At 35.0% G+C, this 15,565-nt stretch overlaps 1 protein-coding gene across 1 annotated transcript in view; it reads left to right on the top strand.

Annotated features, from left to right (window-relative positions):
• Positions 1-8,242: 8,242 nt before the first annotated feature.
• Positions 8,243-15,565, top strand: part of LOC132622892 (uncharacterized) — a 94,316-nt gene continuing 86,993 nt past the window's right edge. Inside the window, 2 exon segments of the mRNA XM_060337574.1 lie at positions 8,243-8,394; positions 8,396-8,476. Of these exon segments, the coding sequence (XP_060193557.1) occupies positions 8,243-8,394; positions 8,396-8,476 (233 nt within the window).

The following is a 15,565-nucleotide window of genomic DNA, read 5'->3' as shown; positions in this document are numbered from 1 at the left end:
GAGGATGTGCATATATATACAGACATATATATACAGAAACTACTGGATTTTCAAGTTTAATTCTGGACATGACCAGCATCATGTTCTACGGGAAGCAGAAGCACCAAATTCACAAATAGTGCACAATGAAAACCAAGAATCTGAAGTCAGCTGTGGTCAAGGTTCTGTTAATCTCTATCTAGAATTTCTTTTCTTTCCTCTAAAACTCGGGTCCAAAGAGTAGTTCGATGTAAGATTTACCTGGAGGGGAAGCTGCAAATGCAGTAGGAGGTGCACCACTTTCTGCCTGGCAATGTCAATAAAGGTAGAAACACATGCAACTTGCTAGTTGTTTCTAATGCATGTTGTTATGTTTGATCATTCTATTAAGATGAATTACATTATTAACAACATAGAGGAGTTTGCATAAATCTTGTCTCTGAAACACATAAAGCAGGCAGGAAATTATTCCACTTAGCTCATTGAAAAACCAAGCTAGTAACATAAGAACTATGGTTTGAGGAGTGCAAGTGGGATTCAACATGGACGCTGGAACTAGGGGTTTCATATGAAGCAGAAAATAACAGCTGCAATGGTGTTGCGATATGCATCATAGTGCCATCGATAAGACATATTTATCACCCAAAAAAAACAGAAATGAAAAAATAAGCTAAGAACTTCCAGATTTATCAGAACCTTTGGCTATAGAGACACTTTATTTGGACACTAAAAGAATCTACAATGCAAAATAATTTTGAATATGAGTTTTGCGTGATATTTTAGTGACTAAACCATGCTCCAGCAGACATAGGAACGGTAAACTAACATTGACTTGCATTCTGTTTCTTCTACAATCAACATAACTGCTACGCCAACAGTTTACTTGTAACGAAAATAATTGGTAAACTTAGAGAAGTTTTATGGGACCGGCCTAAAAGAACAGAAAAGAAAAAAAAGAGGGCAGAATTCTCATTTTTCTATTGCTAAAAAATGTCTTTGTAAGTGGGGAGTTGTATTGAACTTCTATCAAGTAGCTTTTGCAACATAGTGTGCAAATATTTTGTGCAATAGAGTTTTATTAACAACCTAACTTAATTATTCATAAGAACAATAATGTTGTGTTTCGCCAGGAGTTTTTGAATTTTATTGAAAACTTATATAAGTGCCAGCTTACATAATAAATAGCATTATAAATTAACCGCTCAACTAATATAATTCATCCAAAGCTATAGTCCCTTCTTATTGAAAGATTGCAATCTGATTGTCTTTATGGAGCACATGATAGTAATATCGCACATGGACAATAGATGATACGTACTTGGGCATATAAAAGTAGAGATTGATTATATTAGGTTATGGATAGGCATAAAAGATAAAAAGGTCTTCTTAATAGGTTTTAAGCTTGGTGAAGGATTATGGCCTCACGTAGGCTTTGTGAAGTATTTTTTCAAGAAAGATGCTAAAAGGTGTATTTCTTAGGAAAATATCTATAAACTGAAGTAAAGGAAAAGAAAAAATATTTTCTTTTTCATCCTTTCCCGTATTCGTTTCTTCTAAGTTTGATAAAAATTTGGATGACGCTTTTCTTTTCACAAAAAAGAAGCTTTATAATTCTGCTGGTTGTTTTTTCAGAGAGAAGGGATGAAGGTCGCTAAACGATTTAATTTTCATTAACCTTTAGACTTCTAATCTATGGTGGTGCGGGTGGGGTAGTGTTTGCTTTTGATTATTTAGTGTTTCGCCTTTTCTCTTATAAGATCAGTGATAAATTTGTGGATCTTTATGTAATTGCCTTTCAAAGTAAACTCTGTTTGGGACGGGCGTGCGAAGAAGTACTCACATCTATATCTAAGAATTACTTATACATATTTTGTGCTTTGGTGTAAAAAATATTTTTTATTTCTGTTTCAAGAATATCATATTGCCTTTTGAAGGACATCTTATTATATTAGAGCTATGAAATATTTCAAAAATTGTACAGAGCATTGACATAAAAACGGTCTTGAACTACACTTTGCTTTAAAAAAAAATGGCTCTTAAAAATGTAAATATTCTTTCATTTTGTGCAAAAAGAAATTGAGTATTTGTTGGTTCGAGAAGATAGTCAGCTAAATAAAACATTATTTTAGTGTTAGATATAAAAAATGAGTGAATGTGTAGCTTAGAGCATAAAAGATTGTACGTTGTTTGAAGAAATGTTCAGTAATGAAGTAGTAGCAACTATATATACCATAGAAAATATTAGACTATAAAAAGAATGAGCGTTGCTAAATTGCCACACCAAATTGACCCAAATTTGGCCACACTTATGTAAAAACCACCATAACTTCTATTGTACAATTTTAAATTAAGATAAACTTTGAGAAGAAAAGATAGAAATGACATTAAGTAAGCATAAATTATTAAATTTGACTTAAATAGTCATATGAATTTATTCCATTTGGGCCATTGTGGCCAAAATAGTGTGGCAAAAAGATCTTATTGAATAAGAATGATCCAAAAAAATGAGAATATAAAATATGCAATATGTCACACATAGTTCATGTATATTTGCTTATATTTTATCTCTGCGTTCTTTTTTATTTGAAACGATCAGCACATCGCGCGGGTACGTATACTAGTAATTAGTAAACATAGAGAAGTTTTATGGGACCGGCCTAAATGAACAGAAAAGAAAAAAAAAGACGGCAGAATTCTTATTTCTATTTTAAATTTTAGATTTTTAAGGGATTACCATAGAGAAAGTGCTGAGGTATTGTCCAAACGCGCCTCCATGTATTCACTTCATCTGAAGACATCAAATTAATATAATTTAACTTTAACCGAAATATCTTTAAATAACCAAAGGAAAAAAGGCCGAATTTACATTTGTACTATGAAACTAGACTAATTTTTGCCATTCCTTTAAACTTTTGGTGCTCCAATGTTAGGGTAATTTAAAGTTAGGGCAAATATATCTTTCAACTATGGGAGCAGATATATCTCTCGTTAAAAAAAGTGAAACAAATATACTCTTGCCGTTATAGAAAGGGTGCATATATATCCTTTTGTTAACAAATCTATATTTATTGAGATAAAAAAAATTCTAAAACTGATTTGTTAATTCCAAAAAGCCACGTGGCATTTAAAATATCACAATACCCGTTTTTTACTTTCCCATACCTGACCCAGACCCAACCCGACTAAAATAAAACCTAATCCCATAATCTTCAATTCGGTCATCACCCAGATTACTTACAATCCCAAACCTGAAAACTCTAGTTCCAAAATTAATCGACATTTAATTAATTGTACAACTGATTTCTCCAAACGCAAATCATAGTAATTCATTCAATGTTGGAAGTCTAATAGAATCCAAACAAGTAAACAAAATTTGGTGATTCGAACAAAGGCTAAAGTAATTCCCATTAAAGAAGGCATCCAAATGATTACAAAGTTAAGCGATGCAAGTTCCTTTTCTGTTTTTTTTTTTCTTTTTCCTTTCTCATATATGCTGTACATGTGATTAATTCTGCAAAGCTAGACATGCTAGCTCTAATTTGATGACGGAAATTTACCATCTCTAGCTAACTTTTTTTCCTCTTTTTCCCTGGTTGAAGTGAATTGTTATTCTCCTAGTCCAGAGTCTCATACACAAATCCAGATTATCAAATTAGTTTCAGCTTGTAGCCTCAGATATGTTGTGGAGTTTGGGATGCCATCTTCTTGGTTTTGCACGTGTGAAGTGAATCTTACCTCAGGTTTTTCGAAACCAATAGAAATGGGTAAAGTCGTAAGGGTAAAGACAGATAGATTTTTGGGGAAAGGATACAAATGGCTGCTGGGCCATAAATAATTTCATGGGCTGACCCATCTATTCCTCAACTCAAAAATTAGCCCATAAACTATTCTCATCCGGTAGCTAAAATGTCACACCCTAATCTTGATAGGGCATGATGGGCACCCGACCCCATACTCAGAGCCGAGCGAACCCCTTTAATTTTCGTTATGTTCATAATCTCACTGGACTCTTAAGTTACGAAGTGAAATGCATAATGAAAACTTGTCAAAATTATTCTTTCGCTGTTCTCCAATCAAGTAAAATCTGCAATCATATGGAATTTGTAACATAAAGCATAATGGTGCATCGGCTTGCAGAGCTGCTTACAAAACTGACATCTTATACACGTGACTCTGTCTGCAAAGTCTCTAACATCAATCAAGATACCATATTCATGAATACTCCGACTCGGCAACACTCCAGAAGGAAATGGAGCTCGCCAATCCAGCTGGGTCATCTTCTAGCAATGTTCTCTACTCATCTGTATACCTGCGTGGCATGAAACGCAGCCCCCGAAGAAAGGGGGTCAGTACGGAATATGTACTGAGCATGTAAGGCATGAAATACAGTAAAGGGGATCATAACTGAAATGAAGATTTTACCAGAAACAAGTATGATCGTTAAAAACATCAGTACCTTTGCCTTTTGAAATGAACATCATGCATATTATCATCATGTATCATATATACATATAACGTGTCCCGACCCTCTAGTGAGGGACTCGGCGGATAAAGTCATGCATGTCATCATCATATATCATATACATATAACGTGTCCCGGCCCTCTAGTGAGGGACTCGGTGAATAGAGTCATCATATGCCATCCTGGCCGCCATCCCCATGTCATCATATCATCATGTCATCATATCATCATATACATATACATATAACGTGTCCCGACCCTCTAGTGAGGGACTGGTGAACAATGCAGTGGAGTGCGCACGAGAACATGTCCTGGCCCGGGACTCAGTGAAAGACATATTGAGGCATGCACGAGCAGAGTAGTGAGAAACTATATGCATATAAATCAATTTCTAAGACTCGATAGATAAGTACACTAATTGACACTTGAAGGATCATAAACACGTTTCAAGTCAATCCGAGTTGGCATCAGAAAGTTATGGATGTTATTCATTACGGAAACCTCTACGGACGTTTCAGAACAATCCGAGTTAGCATATGAAAATTAAGGGCATTAATCCTTATAGAACCCTTTTAGGAACAGAACTCTTTATGCTTTGCTCGTTATTCAATCATACAATAAGCTCGACCATATTAAGCATACTTATGTCAAGAAGTGAATAAGAATCATAAACAAGCTCGGAATTTAGGAATAGAGTTACCCCAAGGTACATGTCATAACTTACTCAGCTCTAGGCCATGCCAAAAGAAAGAAAGGGTAAGCCTTACATACTTTGTCCGCCTCCTAGGCTAATCCGAATTTAAGTCTCGACTTTCCCAAAATCTACAACAACGTCAGAGGATAGCAAACATTAGCTTTAGGTATTTAGGAATCCGATTCCAAGCTAGCAATTCACCTACAGAAATTTGGGCAGCATCTCCCCTATAAATTCAACCAACCCCGAGAATTCAACTCGGCCAAATCATCAACAACAATACCATCAATCATACTTTCAACTTCAACAATTAATTCAAAATGCATACTAACGTTAGCAACCCTTCCTACATAATTCGACGACATTCCATTTACATCCCAATTAACCACAACAACCCAACTTACAATCTTCCAAACTCAATAAGAACAACAACAACACATTCCTCGCTTCCAAGTTCATGAATTATACCAACAACCACACATTAACAACATCATTCATACAAATATAAGAAACCATGCTAATGTCACATTAACTTCTTCAACAATCCCACAACGATTACAACTTCATTTCAAGCCATCAAACCTTCATTTTTATCATGGAATCCACAACAACAACAATCAAAATACTAAATAAAATCAATTCATCACATCTTACCAACACAACCCTCATTCGGCCATAACCTACACATACATATTTCATGAATTTCATCAATTTCTTCATACTACAACACTCACAAATCATCTCTAACACATAGAAAAGGAGATAAATTCTTACCTTTACCCCTTTCACTTCTCAACTTGGCTAGGGTGGATAATTGCACAAATGAATGCTTTGCTTGCTCCAACATCTACTCCATGTTAATAAGGGCCTTCCAATTGGTTGACATACTAGAAGAAAATTATTTTTGTTGATCAATTTTTATGGCATCATTTTCCTCTAGCCATGGCCGAATGCTCCCATAATTTTTTTTCTTGAAGTTTCTCCAAGTTTCTTGAGTTAAAAGAAGATGAATAATTGTCTTGCTATGTAAGCACTTGTCCATATATATAATTAGCTCCAATAAATAAAAGGGTGGACACATGCCCCCACTCATGACTTGAGTTAATTGGCCAAGCCATGGGTGGGGCCCACTTAAGCCACACGGCCATAGTGGCTTTTGTGGTTCAAGAATTAATTATTCCCAAATTCCAACTTTGCCCTTAATATTCCATACCAATAATACTTATAAGCAACTTGTGCATTGAAATAAAATCGAAAAAAGTAGCCTTGCCCTTAACTTATCGCGATTATCTTGAAACATCCGAATGTACAAAATACGGGATATAACATAAAATCTGTAGCAAGCCTTTTGTGGCGACTAAAAGTCGCCACAAAAGCCTTAAAAAGTCGCCACTAAAGGCTGGGTGGTCCAACTGCCCCATCGCTTTTTTAAAAAAAAAAATCAGACTTTTTGTGGAGACTAAAAGTCGCCACTAAAGGGCCGTCAGAAAAATTCGGCTTTTTAGTGGCAATTAAAAAAGTTGCCACTAAAGGTTAAATATCCCAAAACATCTGAGGCAATTTTTGTATATAATATGTATCATTTGTGTATAAAAATATGTATCAGTACCTATCTGTAATATATAAAAATTGTATAAGATATGAATCACTAAGGTATGCATCATTTTTGTATATAATATGTATCATTTGTGTATATAATGTGTATTATACAATAAAAAATTGTATCATTTTTGTATATAATATGTATCATTTTTGTATAGATAGTGTATATATAATTCCAACATGTGTATATAAACTATATTAGTCTTGTATAAAAAGTGTGTCATACGTATAAAAAATATATCATAGAAACCGTATCATTATGGTATATAATATGTATCACTATTGTATACGTTAAAAATAAATATCATATCATTATTGTATAATATGTGTATAATAACTGTATAATTAACGTATAATTTATTTATAATAAACATATGATTAATTCCAGCATATGTATATAAAATGTATAATTCTTGTATATAAAGTGTATATATAATTTCAACATATGTATATATGCCGTAGCAGCCCTTTAGGTCGCTACAAAAGTTTTTTTTTTTTAAGCGCCAGGGCTGTTGGGCTAGCCAGCCTTGGCATTATTTTGGGCCGACCGGCCATTTTTTGGCATTATTTTGGGCCGAACGGACACCTAGTGGAATTAAGCCCAAACAGTGCTTAAACATGGGATTAGTTTGGCTGAGTGGACACACAGTGTCCTTTTCCCCAGATTTTTCTGGCTTTGCGCTTGTTCTGCATAATACGATGAAGAATGCGTCAATCTCTTTTCTTATGTTGATCGGTTTGGGATTAGGTTTTATTTTAGTTGGGTCGGGTATGGGGAAGTAAAAAAAAAAAAGGTATTGTAATAATTTAAATGCCACGTGGCATGTTTTGAATTAAATAAATCAGTTTTAGATTTTTTTTATCTCAATAAATATAGGGTCGTTAACAAAAGGGATATATATGCACCCTTTCTATAACGTCCAGTGGCGGAGCCACATAGAGCCGAGAGTGTTCATCCGGACCCCCTGGGCGGAAAAAAAATGTTTTTACAAGGTTAAATTATTTTTTATGTATAAATAGTAGATGTTGAACCCCCTTAGGCTTCTTCGTATGTTTATTTTTTTATATTTTGAACCCCCTCGGTGAAAATCCTGGCTCTGCCACTCATAACGGCGAGGATATATTTGCTCCACTTTTTTAAAGAGGGATGTATTTGCTTTACATCCCATAGTTGAGGGATATATTTGCCCCTTGCCCTTAAAGTTATAGTAAGTCAAGGCTAAATTTGGACTTATTTTTGAAAACATTGGATACATGGACTCCACCTATTTCATACTGAAACTCTATAACAAGAACAGATATGAACCAATTTGCTAGCGACAAATATATAAATGGACCTAGGGTAAGGGATGGCAAGATTGAGCAATTTTGGATGCTATAACACCAGCAAATTTGTACATTTTAGCCAATTACTCGTACTAATCAGGCTGACCTGACCTAACTCAGAGAAAACCACCCCAACAAAAAAAAAATTGTAATGCAAAGCACTAAATAAAGCCCTCGCCATGGAGTCACATATGGCAAACTATCAACTCCCTCTAAAACCACAAAGAAAGTTACATTCTTGTCATGTTAAGAGCAGCAACTTTAGCTTCAACAAGCAAGAACCATCTCAAAACTCAAATGGGTTACATTTTATTCGCAGGAAGAAGCTACTACCTCTCTACATTGGAAATTGGAGGCCCTTATAATTGCTTTGTTCAAGTCTTTAACAAAACCCAACTTGTTTCTGCTCTCAGGTTGCATCTCTTCCTTCCCTCTGTCATTTTGAATAACTTCTTCCCCGTAAATCGCCCTAGAAAACAAATGTCTGCCCTCCATAGTATATCCCATTTTGTTTGACACGTCAGTTTGCTTCGACGCATATTGAATAATAATCTACAAATCCAACTAGATTAGTCATTTTAAAAAGAGTTAATGGTCAAAAACACATTAAACTATGACTTTTTTGCTAGTTTCACATCTTGACTATCACTTGTTCCCTTTTTATACCTAAACTATCACCATTTATGTAGTCAAGAAGTTCGAGGGTCAATTTGGATCTTCTTCTTGAAAAATTTGGGCACGTGGCCATTAATGGAAAGGGCAAATGTGAAAGGATTTGTGAATGACAAGGGTATTAATGGACCAAAAATTAAACGAAGGGAAAACTTGAACAATTTCGGATAGTACAAGGGCGAATGTGAACCTTTTCCCTCGTTCAAAATTGAGGTTCCTGCTTGGAATTTGAATATAACAACAACCAATGTTATTGCTTCAAAACATTGGAGGTCGAAATAGGTTAGGCAAGTGTTGCTCTCAAACACACACGCAAGTATATGCAATCGTATAAGTAATATTGGATTAAAGTCCAGATATTGTATTCACATGGACTTATGATTAACTATTTACTGAATTAAACTAATGCTAATTATCTAAACAAGAAATAAAATCCAAAGTTATATTTATAAACTAACTAAAAATAAAAGAAAGCAAATAATGAATTTCAATCAAGAAAGAGCGGATTTTTATCGGAGAAAAGAAAGATCTAGGGTAATGACCACTAACAATCCAATTGAGTCTTCCAATTTCTATGCCTATTTTATTTCTTGGGTTACTAGTTGACGGGTTGATGTTAACTTTATGATATTCCTTCGAACAACTCATATATGCTACTCTTAACGTCTATAATTCTATGATCGCAAGAAGTAATAAGAACGCATTAATATCTCCGTATCCAACTAAGTAGGGCTAAAGGGTATATTTCTATCCTCAGTAGCGAAACGATTAAATTGAACAAACTCTATTTAGTCTTATTACGTTCATGAAATTCCCTCTTTCAAGTCCAACTCACACACCACAAATAGTGTCTAACTATTGGTCAAATAATCAAACAATTAAGCACCAGAATAAATAATCAACCCAAAGATGGAAATTCAATAGATATAAACAATAATCAAACGTCAACTTTCATGTTTGTGCAAAACCCTAGAACTAAAGAGTTTAGCTCCACATAGACATGGAGGAAAAACAACAAATCATCCGACAGAGAAGAGAAGATAAAACCCTCTAATTACGGCCTTCACGACGGCTCCAAACTCTCTCTAGGTCCAAAGTTATGTAATTTTTTTGTAGAATATGTATTTATAAGATACCAAAAGGCCAGAGCTTTTAAAAATCAAATTTATTTCGAACCAAAAAAAATTGCGAGCTCGCGCCACAAGAGTGGCGCAGACGGCCAAATAATCTTCAGAGAACTGAATGTGTTGCGCCACCTGTGCGATGGATTGCAATTGCAACCCAAAGTTACGAATTGGAACAATTTTAATTACTTGAGCTCTTGCTTCCACGTAGACAACAGCAATGTGCACTTCCATTATCAATAATTTGTTATGTTGTCTAACCATTATGTTTTAATCTCCCAATCATTAGCCATTAATTATACCACCATTTGTTGTCTCCTTTTTTTCTGCATTTTATTTAATTTTGCTTCAAATTCACACCGCTTTATTCCTATATAGTAAAAATATAATATTAGCACAAATCAATATAATAATACTCAAAAGTAGATTAAAAGTACTAAAATGTGAGGCAACAATGAGTAAATATATGCATTTTTTACCGAACATCACCACCCACACGTAAACTCTTGCACGTCCTCGAGTAAGCATTAAAACCACTCTCAATAACTCAAGTCGAGGAACACCACCACTTTGATTGATACCTATAATTAGGCCTTATAGCAACTAAAAATATCATATGTACACTTCTTGATCATCATGCAAGATATGCAAGTGAAAAAACAAACAACAAGCTTCTAACATCATAGACGGACTCTGCCTCATCAAATTTAAGCTCGCTCACCTACTCTGTCAAAAAAATCTATTAACATCACCTATCTATCATGAAACAAGTTTCCTAACAAGAATAAATAGTCCACACATCAAATCAAAGAATCGAATGTAATTTAAGGACTTAGCATCAAAGCACAAGTCTCGCAATCACAAGGAAATTCACATATATGCACAAAGAACTGTAGGCTTGCCCATTATGTACATCTCTACTAATTAAGTGTGCTCGAATATAATCAAATAGGACTTTAAAAACGGGTTGTAATGTTGGCTAGGAGACGGGTAGAAAACTATATAATAGTGACTTACACTTCCCTAAGCACTTTGCACTTTTAGACTTCAACACCCATTATATACATCTCTTCACTCTATTTCCAGTCCTCTCTTCATCAATTATTTCATAAGTATTTCCCTCATATCAAGAACGTTTCAATCATATTTTTCTTTTTTAGCAATTTTTTCTCATTTTTTTTTTCATATCACATTCTTTTTAAGAGGGCCTTTTCATCACTTTGCAGCTATCATTGGTCACCATTTTTCACTTGACCATCTCTTTTCTTCAAATTTAACAATTATATCACAGTCTAAGCTACAGAACTCAAGGAAGTAGGGTGCAAAAACTAGGGATTCAAACAAAAGGAGCAAGGCAAAAATACGGCTAACAAACGAAAGGCTACAGGGTCAAAGGGCTAACTAGTGGTACAATTTCTGAAAAGGCTAAAATTCACAAGACATATCAAAGAAATCCTATAGTCATCTTCTAAACAGAGCAACACTTTTTATTTCGCTTCAATAACATGCAGGGCAAGTTCTAGACTAAGATGCAAAACATGGAATATATGCAAGAAATCCTCACCACACATGGCACAAGTCTCAATCAAGATGGATCAATTCTATTCTAGGAGAGATAGGATCATGACGAACTACAAAATAAGAATAGGCTGTGCACAGAGTCACAACCATGAGTTAGGTGTCAGAAAGTCTGCTATTTTTTTTCAATACTCAAGTACTCACAGGAAAGTACTACTCAAGGTCAGGCCTAAATATGCTAGTATCAAACAAGTCAAAGGGTCTTTCTTCTCTCTCCTTTACTACTCTTAAAGAAAATTAATCCTAAATTTTTTTAAAAAATCCTCGTTCAAAGGCCCCCCTTAAAAGAACCGAGGCCATAAGAAAAACCAAGGTGTGGATGATCTATGCCACTAATGAGAGAAAAAGAAGCTATAAAAGAAAGAACAAAGTAAAATATTTTTGAATTTTTCTTCGTTTTCTGTTTTTTTTTTAAATATAAATATAAGGCTAAGAAAAAAGAAAAAAGAAATCCTATGGCATAATCGTCCTTGACCTCAAAAGTATCGGAAATACCCCAACCCGCACATAAACATATGTGTTGTCCTCAATGCATGTATAACAGAGGAAAATAAAAATAAAGTAAAGGTGAAAAATACTCCCTGGACCCTCTAGGGCCTAGCTAGCAACATAATCCTCAACATCAAGGATCGGCACGACCCCACACTTAAGCTCAAACATGCTCCTCAGCTTCAACTTTGGGTACTCAGACTTCCCTTAATCTGCAAAACAAAAACAAAACAAAATGTGACACTATGAAATATAATAAAAATACAAGATGGATTGCCTCCCTACAAACGCCTTAGTTAACGTCGTGGAACGACGCCATCACTTTCACAACTTTTACTTCCACTTTGAGGATATAAATTGCGCCCCTAATTTTGCATCAAATTTTCTACTCCGCTCACGAGGCGGTGATGTGAAAATATAGGAACCAAGCAATAGGTGTCGCATCTTTCACTTTTTGGACCTTAAGTGAGGAATGACGTTTTGTCTCTTCGGGGTGGCAAATTTTAGGATATACGGCTCTTGTTCCGTATCTATACACCTCTCCAAAGGCTTGGAAGGCTCAATTTCCATGTCGCCAACCACACATAATGTAGAAAAATATTTAGAATGAGAACCAATATGCCCCAACTCAAAAACTGCATTATATTTGACACCCGCACTAATTTATACTCCCTCAACCTCAGCATCATCAACAATATTCTGGTCGAATAGCTGAAATTCCTCTTTTTGCTCCAAATTCTGAATACTATCCATGACAATTGGTAGTTGGGTATCAGACGCCTGAACCCTTTTATTTGATTGAGCCTGCAGGTCAGGGAGATCTGAGCCAAATTGATCTATCTCTTGTCTGAGCTCAGTTCTGCCTTCTATCAGTTGTGTCGCCATGTTTGTAAGTCCATCATGGAGAAACCGATGAAATTTCATATGTTGAGCTTGTTCTGTTAGCCAAGATTGACTCACTATCTCTACTTCTTCAGAGCTATCTCCTTGCGGGAACTCGCTCTCTTCTTCTGTTTGAGGTTCGTCTTGGGTATTGGCTAAGCCTGTGACTTGCAGATCATTACAAGTTTCAGCCTCGGCCTGCACATATGTGAGTTTGGCACGAATCCTCTGTATGGCTTTCCCCAGTTTTGCAGTTTGCTCTCTTATTAATGTGTTGTGCTCCACCATTTGTTTCATCATATCTCTAACCCGAGCAAGACTTTTGGCATCCTCCACTTCATTACTCCTGTTAACATCACAAACAACAAGAGAATCGTAATAGGGGCTCGGGGATGGGGAATAAAAGTTAGGACAACCATTCCAATGGATATCTTGACCACTGCCTATACTACAAACATTCCACTCAAAGAATTGGGAAGGTGCGCACAACCCATTCCCGGAAATATTATGATAGTGTTTCCACAGCTGGGATCCTCCACAAATCATACAAGAATCACCAAAATAGGAACAACCAATATTCAACCAATTTTTATTCCAAGATGACATGTGAAGAAAGATAACCAAAATATTAAATTAAAAAAAAAAAACGTGAATAGACAAAAAGAAAAGTCTAATCTTGATAAACAGTTAATTTCTAAGTCCCCGACAACGGCGCCAAAAACTTGTTGCTCCCAAACGCACACGCAAGTATACACGGTCGTACAAGTAATATAGAATTAAAGTCTAGATATCATACCCACATGGACTTATGATTAACTATTTACTAAATTAAACTAATGCTAATTATCTAAACAAGAAATAAAATCCAAAGTTATATTTATAAACTAACTAAAAATAAAAAAAAAGTAAATAATGAACTTCAGCCAAGAAAGAGCGGATTTTTAGCGGAGAAGAGATAGATTTAGGGTTATGACCACTAACAATCCAATTGAGTCTTCCAATTGCTATACCTATATATTTTATTTCCTGGGTTACTAGTTGGCGGGTTGATGTTAACTTTATGATATTCTTTCGAACTACTCACAAGCCTGTAGATGCTACTCTTAACATCTATATTTCTATGATTGCAAAAAGTAACAAGAAACACATTTATATCTCCGTATCCAACTAAGTAGGGCTAAAGGGTATATTTTTGTCCTCTGTAGCAAAAGGATTAAATCGAACAAACTTTATTTATTCTTATTACGTACGTGAATTCTTCTTTCGAGTCCAACTCACGCACCACAATTATTGTCTAACTATTAGCCAAATAATCAAACAATTAAGCACAATAATAAATAGCAACCCAAAGATGGAAAGTCAATAGATATAAACAATAATGAAACGTCAACTTTCATGTTTGTGTCAAAACCCTAGAACTAAAGAGTTTACTCCACATATACATGGAGGAAAAACAACAAATCATCCGAATAAAAATGTAAAAACGAGTATTATTGGAACAATTTTAATTACTTGAGCTCTTGCTTCCACGTAGACAACAGCAATGTGCACTTCCACATCAATCATTTGTTATGTTGTTGGCTGCTAATCATTATGTTTTCATCTCCCAATCATTAGCAATTAATTATACCACCATTTGTTGTCTGCTTTTTTCGGCATTTTATCTAATTTTGCTTCAAATCTCTTCATCTTCACACCTTTATTCCTATATAGTAAAAATATAATATTAGCACAAACCAATATAATAATACTCAAAAGAAGCTTACAGTGGTTGTATTTTCTTCAAATATTCAGAATATCTCAGCTTGAACTGAAAGATAGATACTCATTATGTAATAATTTGAAGATGAATATTATGGAAAATTTTTTGTGTCTATTGTATTGAAGGAGAACACCTATATATACATCTCTACAAGGAAATGAATAAAAAATAAATAATTAAACCTATACAATTTGTCTAATTTCTATTGACTACCATATAACAAACTTTATCCTTTTCTATGTACTACTTGAAAATGACATTTACAGGTGTCCTTATAATTTGATCGTGTGATTCATGTTGTTTTGTCAACTTTGTATGGTTGAGATGGCTTTGTGTATGTATCCACATATTGGGCTGATTTTCTTCTTGTTGCATTGTGATGTTGGGCTTGTGTTATTTGAGATTTTGAACTTGAGCCCATTTCTCCAATCAGCCCAAAAGCTTTCTCTTTACTATCTCCATCTTTGTCTTCTCTACCATTTCTCTTCTTCTTTCTTTCATCATGTGTAATTTTAACATTTTCATTTTATGATTGAGGATTTATTCTAACATCCCCCCTCAAGTTGGAGAAGAATGGAGTGATGCCCAACTTGCTGAGAATCCGAAAATAAAGAGGGCTAGAGAGGGATTTGGTAAATAAATCAGCAAGCTGATCTTTCGAAGGTACAAAGGATAGAGAAATGAGACCTGAAAGATATTGTTGTCTGACGAAATGGCAATCAAGCTCGACATACTTTGTTCTTTCGTGAAAGACAGAGTTCTTCGCAATGTGAATTGCCGCTTGACTATCGGAGTGAATTGGTATTGGAAGTTGAGGAGAGACATACAAATCAGTGGGCAATCGAGTAAGCCAAGTAAGTTATGTGACCAATCTTCTCAAGGATCTGTATTCAGCTTCCGCGGATGACAATGAAATGGAATCTTGTTTCTTGGATTTCCATGAAATTGGGGATCCTCAATACGTGTAAAAAATCCACTAAATTATCGTCGGGAGT

Source organism: Lycium barbarum, chromosome 12, assembly GCF_019175385.1.
Source record: "Lycium barbarum isolate Lr01 chromosome 12, ASM1917538v2, whole genome shotgun sequence".
NCBI lineage: Eukaryota > Viridiplantae > Streptophyta > Magnoliopsida > Solanales > Solanaceae > Lycium > Lycium barbarum.
The sequence above is the reverse complement of the archived record's forward strand: the minus strand, read 5'-3'. Positions and strand labels throughout refer to the sequence as shown.